The following is a 15876-nucleotide window of genomic DNA, read 5'->3' on the forward strand; positions in this document are numbered from 1 at the left end:
CGATCGAATATTCATTAAGTTTCTAGGCTTAGAAACGGTCGTAGATTTTGAGATTGATTCACTACGGTTTGCTCAAAGTGGATATGTGCAAGCTTTGCTCGTGTTTAGGCAGCGATGTAGTATCTTTCTCGGGACTCTAAACACCAAGACAAGACTACTGGATCCTACTATATGAATACAGCAATAACTGTGAAACATGTCTCACACTGAATACTACGCACACGAGGCACTCAGCACCCGTAAAGAGCATATTGGAACTAGAGCTTCCGGGAGTGGCTCAGGAGTAACAAAAGATTATTTGAAATTACTGAGTACATGAAGGAACGCCCGTGATTAATATGAAGCAATAAGACACATGGAAAATTAAGGAGAGTAGCTATCCGCCGCCAATCCAAGACCTTCACAGAATCCACATGGTAACCCCGGTAATTATGGTATACACATCAAATGTAGAAATCAGAAGGGAAGCCCTCACAAGCAAGCTTGAAGGAAACGTAACCAGTGTCCAGGTCATCGGGGAGACATGTGCCCTCAATGGCCTCGCCGAAGCCACCGAAGGGAACGAAGTGCTTGGGCTTGCCTGAGCAGCCGTCGTTGTTCCAGACAATGAGGCCGTGGCAGAGGTGGGCATCCTTGGTGTCAAGGTGAGCCTTGAAGGCGTAGTTGTTGATGCTCCATTCACGGTTGACTGGAGTCTTGTCGCAAGTGACAGGAGTGGCGGTGATATCCGCAGTGAACTTGGGGGTGCCAGTGGCAGGAGCGCCGATGTCACACTGCTCCCAGGACTGGAACTCAATGCTGGCAACGGGGAGAGCTGCGTAAGCAGTCATGGAGAAAGCGGCCACGGAGGCAAGGGTCTGAAGTGTGTTAATGATGTGGCTATATTCAGGCTTGTGGGAAACATACCTTGGTGAAGTGCATTTTGATTAAATATTGTGGGTTATCTTAAAAAGAAGGTGATTCTCCGGCTTGGGATTGGCTTGAATGAAAGTGGCTTGCGGAAATAAAAATGTGTGATAGATTAGCACGCAACTGCATCTCATGTTATTTATGTGAGTAACCCTGTAGCAATGGCACGTGAGGATCGTTGTTAGCCATGGCCTTTACCATAACATTGCCCTTTCGGACATGTGGAATGTGCAAAACAAATTGAAGATCCAACACTTGTTTAAAGGGAAGGGTGTGGAGGGGTGGAATCAGAAAGGGCTGGAATGCGATGATCTGGGAAGCCAACACACCTTTGGTAGCTCGTAGATCCTGATCTACCCCGGGAATGGGGACCAACAAGTATCTGCTCCTCCAGTCCTTCAAAGCCTTGGCTTTTCACAGCTACCCGTGGTAACGCCCTGGCATACCTAGCCATTGTATGTATGTATAGTGATTGACCAATGTTTTCTTGTCCAAAGGGTAGCAGAGCGAAGACTGGATGGCGAATTAAGATTGCCATTTCCCACTGGTTTTCTCTGCGTCCTTTTGAAATGGTCTGCAAATTTATGCGCGTCGTGGTGCCCGAATCGTTTCCCACTGCTATATCTTCCGTTGCAAACTCAAACTTCCCATGTATCCAGTTCTGAAAGACTACGAACGCTATATCGAGAACTTGGTTGAATGAGGACTCTAATTTTAGCTCATTTATCTCATCGAGGGTCGTATTTCACCTCTCCCATCAACAAAAAGCTCTCCACAGGGATCCCTCTCCAATCCTTTTTTCCATCCACCATCTTAAAGAATTCAGGCTCAAAGTCGAGCACTTGTTTCCACTCCTGTATTAAACGACGCCAATAGCACATCTCTGCTGCAGAAGTCAGGTACCTTTCGCGGAAAGTCTTGACGCTACTGTCCGCAATTCTCTTCGCTTCTTCGTCATGGGACAAAAAATGTTCCATAGTCTTCTCCAAATCCGACCAATCTCGCCTAACTTCGACAAAGTTTTGCTCGGGCCCAGAAGATTTCATAAGGTGGTAATAATGCTGGATCCAATCAAGCTTGTGCGAGATGATGACGCTTCTGCAGCTTTGCAGATACTTCAGACGGCCAGAGTATGTGTTGCCCTCCGTCTGGGCAACATACTGATATTCGCAATGTTGTGGCATAGTCTTATAATCATTCGACAAGCTGTTTTTATCATCCCACACGAGGGCTTTGACGTCCGCCCAGGGCTTATCCTGTGTCACCTGCATGAGCTTATCCCGGATTTTAGGGCCCATTTTGGGTACTCCGCGCCAAAGAAGCTTTGCCGTTTTATTCTCCCAGGTCAAACCTTCTTCTTCTGCCCACTCGGCTTTCGCTTGTACCTCGCGAGTAGATCCGGCCTTGGTTTCGGGCCATGACCAAAATCCGAAATCGGGGATTAGCCATATAGCCTTATCCTTGGCGCGGCGGGCATATCCCCATAGCGGCAATCCATCGACAGAGTCGTCTGTGTTGAACGCAAATTCGATATTAGGCAGCGGCTCTGGTGATGACCAGATTGCTCGATTTATAGCTGACAGGGTCGCTTTATCACGGGACCAGATAGAGCCTTGTTTGTCGATGACATATAGCTAGGTTATGTTTCAGTGATGATCTTCATACAACGAAGGCTGTAAGATATGGAAATAGTATTATTTACCTGTTGGTCATATATCATAGCGCGAATATACCCATTTCGGGTCGGGATGTTGTCGAGTTCTTTGATGCTGATCAGCCGCGATTTGCGATCGTCTCTAGCGCGAACAATCTCGGAGTATAGATCCGGGAATGCTTGAGTGCATTGCTCTTGGGTGAGCATCAGATTATCTCTGTCGCGCTCATAGACCCAGTTTCCATCGAATAATTGTTTTCGATTTGGCTTTTTTGCGGGAAATGTATCATGTACCCCATTGTGGGTGATAGGCCGTGGTGGCTGTGGTGTGTATAACAGACCAAATGAGCAGATCCCCAGCAGTAAGAGAATGACAGGCCAAAATCGTGCCAGCAGTCTGATTACCGCTGGCATTTCCAGAAAAGAAAAAAAAATTATTTCAAGAAGAAACTTGGAAGAGCAGCAAGGCTCCAGAAAAAAGGAAACGATAAGAGAGATTAGGTGATTTTGGTGGTTTATGACCTTGGCGTTGTGAGTGTCAACACACAGGCCCAATGCATGTTTTGCAGCCTACTTTATAACGAGACACCTGGGATGAGAACTAAGCTTGACCTTTTACCTCATTTCTACTCCGTAAACCCGCTAGATTTGTGCGAAATGCTGTACAGCGAAAAGGGGCTCAGTCGGGTGGGCCGGAACGAAGGCCTAAAATGCCTAGCGTTGGATGAAAAAACACATTTCCAAGGCACGCGTTGCAATTGGTGGGTTCATTTGAGTCTTGAATCAGTTCACCAAACACTTTCCCCAGAACGACTCATTTTGCACTGGTCTTTCATTCGTTTAGATGTCCAAAGTGACCGAATATCCTTGCGTCTAGAAAATCGCCATACAATTGGGCGGGCTGGATACACCTCGGGAGCAGTTCAATGGACTGCTTGAGATAAAGAAGCTCCAACGGCCGAGCCGCTTGCATGTCGCCGCCAACTCCTCCAAATCAAACATTTCACCAATTGGAATGCCCCACCCTGCCAGCAGGTAGTGATGCAAATCAAACTCGGGCTTCAGAGCTGGGAAAACCTCGAAACTAACCGCATCAGACGCAACAGCTGCGAAATGATTGTCCCACACGAAGCGCAGCACACGCTCACTTTGTTCAATGCCGGCATGCTGCGGCATTGCCTGTTGACTATAAGTCACTCGCTCCTCGGATGACATTGCCTCCCACGTTCCCGGCAAGCCAACGCGAAGGAAAAAGATATCGCCCTTTTGGAACTCAATGTTGCATTCGCGTGCGATTTCCAGCACCTCGTCCAGGGAAATCATTTGTCTGCTGAGAGCGTTCACTTCGATTCCCTTCTTCGCCGCGTATGAAACATAGTCGATCAACACACCGCGTCCAGCAATTCCTTTCTTCGCCCAGAATCCAATTCCAATACGCGAGGAGTTCTCGTCTTGGATTTCCTCTGCTGTAGTCCCACCATAAAATACCCTTCGATCCTTGTTTTCTGGCGTTGGGGCCGGCGCATTGTGGTGTCGTAGACCATCCCACTGGGAGGATTGTTGGGGGTTAAAGTGGTACTCGTCATCAAAGGCAACGCCCTCGGCGACCCATTTCACACGATGTTCGAAAGCCTTGCGGCCAAATCCTGTTTATCAAGCCCATTGGTGAGTGTTTTTCAGCGTGGGAACTAAGCTTTGTGATCATGTTTACCTGGCGGACTCAGCTTCTCCATGTCCCAGTTCAGACATACTCTCTCGCCTGTTTGAATCTGGGTCCGTGCAGCTTGTGCAACAATTTCTGGGGTCAGAAGACGGAGCATGCCAAGTCCTTCTTCTTCGGTGCCCGCTGCTCCAGGCCAGAAGCGGCGCTTGTCGGGCAGATCATCGAATGTTTCTGGGAGGTTGGGAATTCCTGACATAGTGAGGAGCTGGAGAGGGTCTTGAGCTAGCTTGGGGCGTAAAGAGCAAGTTGAATATAGACTGTGGAGAGCTTGATCATTGGAGGAATAAGATGGGATTCGAAGATGGAGTTTTGGTTATACTCGCCCCTCACCGGAGTCGGAGCATCTCCGGGTGACGTACCCCGCAAGGTAATTACCCAATTGGGCATTCAGCATATCAGCCTGAATCGCCTCTTTGAGCTCGTATGGCATTGATCTTTGTCTTTTTTTTTTTGACACTCAAACTGGCTGCAATAAATACGAAGCAAAAGGCAAACAAACCTACATCTTGCCTCGGACAGCATTAGCTTGTTAACAATCCACTGACCAATATCAAAGCCAAACAGACGTTGAAGAATGAGACCGAATGCTGCGTCCGAGCTCTTGGTCGTTTCTCACTTTTTAAAAGCTAGTACCACATGATGAGCATTACAAACGACAAGGCCAATCAATCCATGGGCCTGGTCATCGCGAGACTTGTCAACGATAGCTTGAAGCTCGATTGCATCCATCTTTTCTTACTGAATACCAACCGCATCTGCAATGACTTTCGCCTAGCCTTTGCCTTACTCTTACGCCTCAGCTTTGATTGTCCCTCTTTCATCCCCACTCACCTTCTTGATCCTCACAATTGACATGGTCAAAGTCTAGACCTGCGGCTGAGCGTTCATTAAATCTATCTCACTTCAGTCAGTCATCTGGTCTACCAACCAATACAACCTTCTTCTCTACTATCTCACCTGTGTGCTGACCTATTTATCTTACTTCTACAACTCTCACGAAACGGCCAAGATGTCCCAACAAGCCTCTAACTCCGCTGTGACGGCCAACGATCACAATAACAACATCAAGACCAACCACGTCCAAGGTGTCTTTGACGAGCCCCTCACCAGACAGGCAATGCTCGCAGAATTGCTCGCGCCCCCCGAGATCAGAAAGCTCATCGCATAGATTGAAAAGATCGGAATCCTAGCGCGAAAGTCCGAACACATTGGAGATCAATGGACATCATCCCTCTGCGCCCCATTTCTCAATGGCTTCCTAATAGAAATGTGGACGACACAGCTAGCCATCCTTTCCACGGCAATCTGCAATATAGGTGACGCCATTGAAGCTGTCCCTCCAGGTCCAGGGAGAACCTTCCTCCGCAGATATCTGCATAATGCAGCAGGCCATTACTACCAGCCTCCAACCGAAGAGAACCAAAACGACCTTCCACAATCCGCCAAGGAAAAGCCAACACCGGCTCAGGCGTCCAAAACTAGTAACTCCATCCAACGACCTACCCGGGGTAGCCTCGTGTATCGACACAGAGAGCCACGAACCCAGTACCGAGTCGGGCCCTATCCTCCCCCTCGGTCCTCCTCATTTGCTCCAACTCGCTGTGAGCCAAATAGCCGCCGAAGAGAACCGGAGACGTGGGTATCTGTTGAGCGGGCGGGTATGAAGAGAGATCCGGCGGCCATGAAGAGCGAACGGTTTATTCACGGCCGCTAGTCTTTGGGCGAATTTCTCACACTTGAAAAAAAAGGGCAAAAAAGGGCCTTGCGCCAGAATTCCCCCTCGTCAGCAGGCCGAGTCCACTGCAGGCTCATCGTGGCCGATGTCTTTCTGTTTACACCAGCAGTGCTCATTGTGGTAACATTGTGTTTCGTGCAAGAGGTGTCGTTCGATTCTTACCCCAGTGCGATGAGCGCTTCATTCGAGGCGGAGGTCATACGTTATAGGTATTCAGGTAGTCAATTATGTCGTTAGGTTATCGTTGTGGTCACCCAAGGCCCTGGGGATGTGATAATCAAAACAAGTCATATTCAATAGCTCGTGTCGTATGCATATAGGAGCTGCCCACAGAGTAAAGTACAGGGTGTTCGCCAGGAGAGCATTAAGCAATACAGTTAGATTTACATGTCATCCAGGTCATCACCTGCACTGGCCTTCGAACCACCCTTCTGCATATCAGACAACTCATACTCTTCCTTGCGGCCCGAGCCCGCTCGCTCACCAGCCGACATGGCAATTGCCTGACGGCCAGTGTCGGAGGATTCAAGGAACTCGCGCAAGCGACGCTTACCCTCAACCAACGCTTGAGCTGACGCCGCCTCGGTCATCTTCAGCATCGGACCCCACAGGTTAAGTGTGTAAGTGACGTAGGCTCCGATGGCGCAGACGAACAGCAGGAAAAAGTAGGCGGGGTTTCGGAGGACTAGATGGGATGTTAGCGTTATTCTGTGAGATGGTATCGGATTCAAACTTACCAGCCCAGATCTCGTTCCAGCCCAGGGCCAGTAGTAGACCATAGAAATACAGAGGTACCTGAGTGATACCACCAATGGCACTCCGCTTGGCTTCAACGTATACGCCGTCTGCGGCCTTCTTGAACCGCACAGTGAGCTCTTGGCGCTTAGAGTCGCTGAGGATAGTCATCTCCTCTTCGAGACTCTTGCCTTCGTCTTCGTCCACACCGCCAATGGGGACCAGATCCTCCTCGTCTGCGGAGGTCGCGGTACTGGGAGTGTGTCCAACCCAGCGATCAAGTGGAGGCGGTGCAGTAGTCTTCTCAAGACGGAAGCGCGAAAGAAGAGGAATTACCGTCAATGTAGATTCACGAGCACGAGTGTAGATTCCCTCGATATCATCTGTTGGGCGCCAGATACGTGGCACGCCGTCGTCATCGTAGCGGAACTTGTCCTCAAAGTTCTCCCGAAGCTTGAGAAGCAGATTGCCCTCGGTCATTTCCTCGTCGATCTTGGCGCGAAGAACACCCCATGACTTGCGACGCAAACGCCACAGTCCAACATCGACCTCATCAATGCTGGCGTCGAAGCTGCTTGCACGATCTGTGAATCTGCGTTCAGCATCGAGGACGGTATCCTCGAACAGGTTCCAGATGCGGTCCCAGAAGTCCTTCTCTGTGGGCTTCTCTCCGTTCTCGGGGGCGCCAGCGCCAGCTCTTCCGGAGCCAAGCGCATTGAACTCAATACCCACTGATTCGCCCAGGCGAGATTGCACCCATCGCTCAACACGGGTGGCCAAACGTCTCATTTCATCGCGGCGCAGTCGCGCACTGACATCGGCCAGATCCTTTTGATACAAGGACAGCTCCTGCTTATAGTTACTCCACGAAGCTCCATCGACCACAGTCGATCGTGCGACCTGCTCGAACTTTTCGGTTGCAGCCTTGGCTTGCGTTGAGACGATTTCGGCAAAGTCATAGCTACCACCCTTCTTCTGGCCATCCTTCACAAGAGCCGAAACGGCATCACTGAAATCGCTAATTCCGGACTTGTGAGCCGCAGACAGCTGGCCTAGGAACAGTGCCTTGAGGCGAGTATCAACCTTGCCCAGAAGCTCCGCGCTCTTGCGCTGGTAAACACCCTTGTGATAACGGCTAGCTTCAGTCTCGAAGCTTTTGAGAGACTTGGAGCGAGCACCGCGCATTGCCACACCTAGCCCACCTAGAACTTCAGGCGCGCCCAGACGGACTGCCTCAGCTTGCTTGTCTTCGAATGCGATAATCACCTCATCAAAGCCAATCATGACCTCACGCAAAATCTCATCACAACGGAACTGTGCAAGCAACTCTTGCTGTGTGGGCAAGTCCAAATCTTTGTTGTTGACAATTTGGTCCCAGATGCTCTCCGCGTAATGGGAGAAGCCGTCAGCCGGAATGCGACGGTGATATTCGGGCAAGAAAACACCACCCTCGGAGAACTCGCCCTTTAGCGCGTCTCTCTTGGGGTCACGGTGGCCTTCGCGGAAGCGCATACCAAGCTTCTTCGTCTCAGCCACAAATTGGTCGGGTTGATAACCCTTATGCGGAAGTCCGTAGAATTGGAAATCGAAGTAGTCATGGATTGACGCCTTTTCAAAGCCAGCAGGCTTCGATATTGTCTCCCAAAGACGCCCGAGGTCTTCCAATAATGTCTTTTGCAGGTTCTTGAGTGGTGTCGTGCCGATGAAATCACGAATGACGAAGAATAGTAGAGAGCGGTGGGAAGTACTGTAGACCAATTAGCACACAGCATATTGACAATAAAGGGCAGTAGAAAGGCGCACTGCTTGTCCTTCAGGAATAGTTGCAAGTTGACCTCGAAAACGGTCTTCAACAACCCCATGTTGGCTCCCTGGTACAACCCCACCTGGTGCTCCCAGATGTTCACGATAAGGACCTCGCTCGTTGCAAGTGCAAAGAGCGCACTCTTGCGCTCGAAGTCCTGATCCTCGCCTCTCTCACGGCCGTCGGTACCCTCCACATCCATGACTAGAATGTTATCCGCCATGCGCTCCGGTGCGCCGACTTCGCCCTGCTTCTTGTTGTTGGACAACCAGATACCCTTGGTGGTCTGTCTCCTCTCCAGGTCGGACATGACAGAAAAATCGGTTCCGAAAAGGTTGTTGAGCAGCGTAGACTTTCCAGTAGATTGCGAACCGAACACGGAGATGAGATGGTAGTTGAATCCAGCCGGTGTGACATTTTCGAGGGACAGATACTTGGATAGATTCGGACTAAAGTAATGCGATTAGCATTGAGCTAGCGACACTGCTAGAGCAGCAGCCAAACGCGAGGGAAGGTATCGAGGTCGAGGAAGGTGGGCGTACTTGAACTCCTTATCCCCATCAATCACCTGCACACCATGCTCGTAGGAAGCGGCATCGCCTTCGGCGCCAACCGAAGCAAAGTGGCCATTCGACAAAATCGACGGCGCAGTCGGACTCCTTTCTAACCCTGAGGGGCGTCGTTCAGTCATGTTGATCTGTGTCGTGCTGTGTATGTGGGGGGTGGCGAGAGCGAGTTGAAAGGGCAAATATGGGAACTGTGGTTCAAGATTCCATGCAAGAAGGAAAGCGAGAATGGCGAAATTAAAGAGAAATTCAGAAGCGACAAGGATCACACGGTCGTTTCACGGGGTTCAATGTCATGGAGATGATCCCGAGGTCAGCGCCCCCATGGCCCGGTCCAAACATTACATAACCCCCTATCAGCCCGTAAACGTCACATCTAGACCGTCTACTACTCTACTTCACCATGATATGGGGTGTTGTTCATTTCTGGTTCATAACAAGCGGCCCTGCACTCTTCAGTACTTTCAATTTGATTTGGACATTGTAATTAGCCCCGCTGGGCCTCAGCCTCAATGCCTCCACAGTGCTGCAATGGAATGCTACTATCACAGGCCAGTAGCAACCGCAACAATCGGACGATGCGAAGGAAACAAGCACCTCATGGACTGTAAATTTTACTCAATAGTACTTCCCTATGCACTAAATATTTGCTTCCAAAGTTCGCTGGGTAAATGCGCACTTCGTAAAGCATGTTCAACTCCCGAGCTCTCACCCACCTCAATTTACATGTGTTCCAAGGCTTCGACAGACTCGTCTAGCACCAAAATACATTGGAGTTGTTTCAAGGTTGATTAAAGAAGTGGTGGTGGTGTAATTGTTACTACATAATTATACATGAATGAGGGGAAGACACATTAAAAGAATAAAGAATATCATGATGGATTCAACATGGTGGAACTCCCTCAGGTGGCACTCCGTTGAACCAGTTCAGGTCCCAGCCCTGATCAAGTCCAAGATCAACATTGGGGTTCGGCCACATGTACTGGCCAAAGTCATCAAACAACCCACTGAATGCATTCAGTTCTTGGCCAACATAACTATTCTCAGCCCGAGGCGGCTCGGCCCGCGGAAGCCATGACTCGTCTGGATATCCTGGACTTATGGCTGGTGTATGGGATTGGCAATTCGTGCCATCGGTATTCGAGGTAGATGAGACCTCCTGGTCAGACATCGGGGGTGTATAAAGTTGGCTCGGACACTGTCCTATGCAAGAGGACTCTGTCGCAGGCGTGGTTGATGTAGATGGTGGTTGATCCTTGGATTTGGAACCTTTAGAAAACTTGGTTCCTGCGCCTACTGTGATGGTACCGAAGTATGGCACAGTGATCTTGCAACTGGAGAAGCCGCGCCAGTCTTTTTTGAGATTTCTGGAATCGAAGATGGCGCCTAGGATGTTTGCAGATTCGGCTGCGACTGAGCCTCCGATCTCTGTTGATGCCTGACGTAGACTTTCAACCAGCTCTCTGACAATCGCCCAGTCTTTCTCGTCTTGTTCTTTGCTGTAATCGGGTGTTTCATCAGAATAGCCTTCGAGATGAATGATCAGAAGCAGTCCTAGGGTGAAAGCCATGAAGTCGAGCATTTTACATAAGTAATGCTTGTTAGTAGACCGGAGAACTTTGTATAACACCAAGCCCTCTCTTGCAGACTGAAGTGCAATGACGTGACAAGGATAAAGGCGGGGGTCAAGTGGTGATTTCAACATCAGGGGAAGATGGAGAAGAGCGCGCATTAACTTGAGCATGAACTGTAGCGGGACTCTCTCAATATAGTGTTCCCACTTCTCGTCTGAAGAAGGCTCCGCAGCTTTGAGGTGAGATGGCATGGAGTTCCAGGAGCTCTGCAGCTCTTGGTCCAGTTTCAATGCTGTATCGAGTGTCATTTTGGATGGGTCCTGGTTTCGGTCCACCATATGTCCCGATATGACACCTATGCGCAACAAGTATTGTTCTGGGGCTGTAATTTCTGATTTGAGGCGCTGCTCCACTTGTGGCAATATGAAGCCTTCCGCTATCCCGTAAGGCAGGCCGAGAATCAGACTCAGTGTTCTGTCCAGAGTAGCAAGCGCACACCAGATCTTCAAACGTCGATCGAACAAAGTATCACCTGGCCTTGGAGACTTGGTTGACAGATGCATTCCTGCGAGGTGAGCAAACTCAATTGCTCGACGGTTCACCAGCCAGCCTTTTCGAAGCTTGCCTTCGGCCTGGTAGACCTTGGAGAGCAGCATCTGGGTTTCTATACCGGGCAAAGTAGCCGCAAACTCATCATCACGGACGATCAAACGGTCGACGGCATCAAGGCATCGCTGATGGAAGCTATCCGGCTCCCAAGGCCTACTCAAGATACGCCAGTTGAAGTCTGGTGGTGCATGATCTGCGCTGATGCAAAGACACATTAGGGCTTTTGCGACTTCGGCGGGGGCCACCAGTTCATCGCAGCAGCCATCCCGGAGGACGAGCTTGTCGACAAATCGGTCAAAAAGCTCTGGGAAGTGATCCTGCCAGATGTATGCATGGAAAGATGCGTTGATGATCAAATGTACGTCTTCTCTCGGGGGAAGGAGAGCGAAAAGCTCTGCTCGCACGGCTTGCGCCTTCGGTGACATGTCTTTGATGCCAGCGAATTTATCATTGTTAGCTGGATCCTCTTGGCGTTTGACGAGGTAATTGTCGAACAACTGCAAAACGGGCGCATTATGGATCTGGCCACTGCATGGGCCTAGTTCGTCTGTCTCGGCAGCCGGTGGTCTTGATGAAGCTGTTAAACACTGTGGTTGGTGGTTTGTTTCACTGCGTTCACAAGGCGGGGTCGCGCTTTGTCGGTCTAATCGTTTGGTCAATCCATCTACTAGGTTTTCCAATTGAGCCACTCGCTCTCGAAGGCTGTATGATTGCTCTCCTTGGCAGCCCGAACGTGACAATGGAGGAGTAATGGCAGTATGCTCCTGATCTACACAATTCATGCCTCTGGAACGGCATTCATTGCATACGTTGGGGCGATCAGGGTGGAAAGTACATCGAATCTTGCGCCGCCGACCTATGAGCGATTCGTATCAGTAGGATCGGACGCATGGACTGGCCTTCGTACATACATTCTGTGCAACTCTTCGTTCCTTTTCTCATCCTCTTCCGCGCCGGGCCTTGGGAATCTCCCCAGTGGTCCATCTTGTTGGCTAATCGCAAATTAATCCCAATGTACAGCGGGTTGCCCAACAGCTCCAGCAAGCCGATCAGATAAGAGATATCCTTATGCGGGTCGTTGACAGGACATCGCTCAAGGTGGCGAATACCGGGACAAAGCAGTCGTCTGGATAAGATGAGAGCAGGTATGTTAAGGGGAAGAAGGAAAAAAGTCTCAAGGATTCATCCCACGTAATCAAGCAAATAAAGTATTATTGAAGCACATTCGTAAGTCACAGTTGCCTGGCTTTCATACAATGTGCTCGTCCGTTGTGTTCGGCCGAAAATTTGCGGTCGAATTTTCCCCCGAGCCAATCATATGCTGCCAAATCTTTGTATATGACGGGGTTTAAGACTTAAATTCCGCAGAGGCTGGCCTTGCGAGATAATGAGTAACTAACTTCCGTGGATCATGAATTAGTGCTTGACATCTAGGCATGTTCTTCCAGTATCCACATCCATGGATGTTGAGATCCATGATGGTTCTGGAGGACACTCCAGGCGTGATTCAACTGAGAACTTCACAAGCTAACCTTGGAAATGGAGCATTAGGGTGGACTTCGGACTGTAATTATGTGTTGATTTTGAGGAATTTATTTGAATACATTTTCACGGGGAGTGGAGAAAGAGAAGATCTAACTAGTACATAGACAAGATTCGAAAGATCCAAAAGCGAAAACTCCGGAATACCCCCGGATTCCTCGTTATCAATGATTCCCACGCTTTAAGATATAAGGTGCCAAACAAAACAAGATGGAAGAAAAGGGGTTCATAATACAAGGGCCAAGCAAATTAGCTGACCATGGAGGGCGAGTGGAGCATTTACTCGTCAACAACACGGGTGATCAGACCAGTGGCAACGGTGCGGCCACCCTCACGGATGTTGAAGCGCTGACCGGGCTCGGCAGCGACGGCGTGGTGAGTCTTAAGGATCATCTCAACGTTGTCACCGGGCATAACGCGACGGGACAGGTCGCCATCGGGGAAGCTCAGGTCACCAGCCTCATCGGCAGTGCGGATGTAGACCTGGGGGCGGTAGTTGGCGCCGAAACCAGTACGGCGACCACCCTCAGCCTCAGTCAGGACGTACATGGAGACAAGGAACTTCTTGTTGGCCTTGGTGGTGGCGGGAGCAGCGACGACCATACCACGGCGGATGTCCTCACGGCGGATACCACGGAGAAGGAGACCGGAGTTGTCACCGGCGCGAGACTCGTCACAAGACTTCTTGAAGGTCTCAATGTCGGTGACCTTGGTCTTGATGGGGTTGCCAGAGTCAGTGGCACCGACAATCTCAACTTCGGTATCCTTCTTCAGCTGACCACGCTCGACACGGCCAGAAACGACGGTTCCACGACCGGGGATGGAGAAGACTTCCTCGATGGACATGAGGAAAGGCTTGTCAAGGTCACGCTCAGGGGTGGGGATCCAAGTATCAACAGCCTTCATGAGCTTGTCAATGGACTCGGTACCAATTTCGGGGCGGCGATCCTCGAGGGCGCAAAGAGCAGAACCGAAGACGATGGGAGTCTCCTCACCCTCGAAGTCGTAAGAGGAGAGCAGCTCACGCATCTCAAGCTCGACGAGCTCAAGCATCTCAGGGTCCTCGACGGCGTCGACCTTGTTCACGAAGACAACAATCTTCTGAACACCGACCTGACGGGCGAGAAGCAAGTGCTCACGGGTCTGGGGCCTAGAAGCAATATGTGTTAGCACTCGAGATCCGAGAATGGGCAAGTGAAGTCGTACATCTGACCGTCGGAAGCAGCGACGACGACGATAGCACCGTCCATGTTGGCAGCACCAGTAATCATGTTCTTAATGTAATCGGCGTGACCGGGGCAGTCGACGTGGGCGTAGTGACGGTCCTCAGTCGCGAACTCGACGTGGGCAGTCGAGATGGTGATACCACGCTTACGCTCCTCGGGAGCCTTATCAATAGCGGCATAGTTGAGGAAGTTGGCAAGGCCCTTGGAGGCCTGGTGCTTGGTGATAGCGGCAGTCAAAGTAGTCTATGGCAGGTATGTTAGAGTCAAGGGTCTGTCTGATCGGAGATCGCGGATAGCATACCTTGCCGTGATCGACGTGACCAATGGTACCTGGAAGATGAGGTTTAGCATTGAAACTTGATCCTGTGCGAGTGAGCAAGTCATACCAATGTTGACGTGAGGCTTGTTGCGCTCGAAAGCAGTGGCCAAACCACGACCAGCAACCTTGTTGCTGAAGACATGGTGGACGGGGTTGACGGCAGTCGGACGCAGCAGGGAAGTCCGGCTGGTACGCGCCACAAGGTTCAACGAACGAGTGATGCTCGACATTTTCGCTCAATTGGACCAAAAATGATGGAACAAGAAAAGAAGAAAGATTAAACAGATGGAATAAGGATGGGAGAAGTCCAGATCAACACCAAATTTTCCGGGGCTCAGGGAGGTTTACATAAGCAGTTTCAACCAATCATGGGCTTTGAATTGCGGACAAGCTCGAAAAGCATCAGTGGGCCGACATCATCAGGAACTTTCACCAAAACAGGTTCCGAGCAGGGCCTTGAGATAGGTATCTCATGTAACATGCTCATGAATCAAGGGAATCCAAAGTGATATTGCCAATTGCTGCACGAAATCAGTGACAAGTACGGAGTACGGAGTAAAGTGTAAAGGAATGATGGGTACTGAATGCACAGCGGCATGGATTGGTACAGAGTTATACAAGTTTCATAGATACAAAGATAATTCAGACCCCTTATTATTTCTTGTCCTCGATGTTTTTATCGCCAGACGATTCGTCATCATCGTTCTCTGCCTGGTCTGCAGTCTTGTTCTCCCCTCCGCCCTGCTGCTGCTGCTTTGGTCTCTTCGCAGCAATCCTGAATTGCTTGCCCAGTTCTCCCTCTGGCTCACTAACTTGGCGAGCTCCCGCCGCCTTGATTGTATCAAACACGGTCTGTGCAACATGCTTAATCTCTGCCACGGTGGGGCTGCGCTTCTTTCTTTTGGTGGTCAAGAGGATCTCCACCCTAAAATCCTTTTCCAGGAACTTCTGTAGCTGTTTCATGCGGTGCGAGAGGTCATTGGAATCGACAGCCCAGTTCAATTCGATCTTCTTGATCCCGGTCTTGTTTGAACGAGCTGCCTTTTCCAATGCTTTTTGGTGTTGTCGATACTCCTTCTGGTTGTAGATTTTACAAATCGGAATTTCGCCCTCAGATGGTCCCCGTACCTGCACGAGGAAGGACTCTTTCCTGTCAAAGAGGTCCAAAGCATCCAACAAGGTGACTGGATCACCTAGTTGTCCTTGTTCATTCACAATGTGGATGAATGGAGCACCGATAGCTTCATTTTTTGGGGGCTTGAACAACTGGCGGTCGGTATTCTCTGAGCCCTAGACGATGGGACTGTTGGAAAGAGCGGAATTGGACGTCGTTTCGGAGGGGTTTGAGGGATTGAATGCCAATTCTAGAGGGGCGAACAGGTGTGATGAAAACCTGGCGAAGAACTTGGGCGCACGAGGCGAGACCCCGTGAATGATTCATGTTGTATTTGTGGAAACCCAAAAGGATGAGTAGTTTTGG

At 50.1% G+C, this 15876-nt stretch overlaps 8 protein-coding genes across 8 annotated transcripts; 1 reads left to right on the forward strand and 7 right to left on the reverse strand.

The window, feature by feature from the left end:
- Positions 1-443: 443 nt before the first annotated feature.
- Positions 444-921, reverse strand: N7506_006038 (uncharacterized protein; the record flags this gene model as incomplete). Its single annotated transcript, XM_056955331.1, has 2 exons — positions 444-857; positions 907-921. 2 exons carry the CDS (start codon positions 919-921, stop codon positions 444-446), a joined length of 429 nt encoding a protein of 142 aa, XP_056809665.1.
- Positions 922-1637: 716 nt separating this feature from the next.
- On the reverse strand, positions 1638-2770 carry N7506_006039 (CAZyme family GT90; the record flags this gene model as incomplete). Its single annotated transcript, XM_056955332.1, has 2 exons — positions 1638-2543; positions 2612-2770. 2 exons carry the CDS (start codon positions 2768-2770, stop codon positions 1638-1640), a joined length of 1065 nt encoding a protein of 354 aa, XP_056809666.1.
- A 666-nt stretch (positions 2771-3436) lies between these two features.
- Positions 3437-4482, reverse strand: N7506_006040 (uncharacterized protein; the record flags this gene model as incomplete). Its single annotated transcript, XM_056955333.1, has 2 exons — positions 3437-4209; positions 4275-4482. The coding sequence occupies 2 exons, from the start codon at positions 4480-4482 to the stop codon at positions 3437-3439; spliced, it is 981 nt and encodes a 326-aa protein (XP_056809667.1).
- Positions 4483-5553: 1071 nt separating this feature from the next.
- On the forward strand, positions 5554-6000 carry N7506_006041 (uncharacterized protein; the record flags this gene model as incomplete). Its single annotated transcript, XM_056955334.1, has 1 exon — positions 5554-6000. One exon carries the CDS (start codon positions 5554-5556, stop codon positions 5998-6000), a length of 447 nt encoding a protein of 148 aa, XP_056809668.1.
- A 404-nt stretch (positions 6001-6404) lies between these two features.
- On the reverse strand, positions 6405-9251 carry sey1 (dynamin-like GTPase SEY1; the record flags this gene model as incomplete). Its single annotated transcript, XM_056955335.1, has 4 exons — positions 6405-6706; positions 6759-8503; positions 8560-9009; positions 9103-9251. The coding sequence occupies 4 exons, from the start codon at positions 9249-9251 to the stop codon at positions 6405-6407; spliced, it is 2646 nt and encodes an 881-aa protein (XP_056809669.1).
- A 758-nt stretch (positions 9252-10009) lies between these two features.
- On the reverse strand, positions 10010-12293 carry N7506_006043 (uncharacterized protein; the record flags this gene model as incomplete). Its single annotated transcript, XM_056955336.1, has 2 exons — positions 10010-12165; positions 12221-12293. 2 exons carry the CDS (start codon positions 12291-12293, stop codon positions 10010-10012), a joined length of 2229 nt encoding a protein of 742 aa, XP_056809670.1.
- Positions 12294-13130: 837 nt separating this feature from the next.
- Positions 13131-14626, reverse strand: N7506_006044 (translation elongation factor Tu; the record flags this gene model as incomplete). The annotated part of the gene is made up of 4 exons (XM_056955337.1): positions 13131-14001; positions 14058-14320; positions 14379-14407; positions 14464-14626. 4 exons carry the CDS (start codon positions 14624-14626, stop codon positions 13131-13133), a joined length of 1326 nt encoding a protein of 441 aa, XP_056809671.1.
- Positions 14627-15050: 424 nt separating this feature from the next.
- On the reverse strand, positions 15051-15837 carry N7506_006045 (putative translation initiation factor IF3; the record flags this gene model as incomplete). Its single annotated transcript, XM_056955338.1, has 2 exons — positions 15051-15686; positions 15775-15837. The coding sequence occupies 2 exons, from the start codon at positions 15835-15837 to the stop codon at positions 15051-15053; spliced, it is 699 nt and encodes a 232-aa protein (XP_056809672.1).
- Positions 15838-15876: the final 39 nt, after the last annotated feature.

Source organism: Penicillium brevicompactum (assembly GCF_028827555.1).
Source record: "Penicillium brevicompactum strain IBT 35665 chromosome Unknown utg000005l_segment0_segment0, whole genome shotgun sequence".
In the NCBI taxonomy this organism is placed as follows: Eukaryota; Fungi; Ascomycota; class Eurotiomycetes; order Eurotiales; family Aspergillaceae; genus Penicillium; species Penicillium brevicompactum.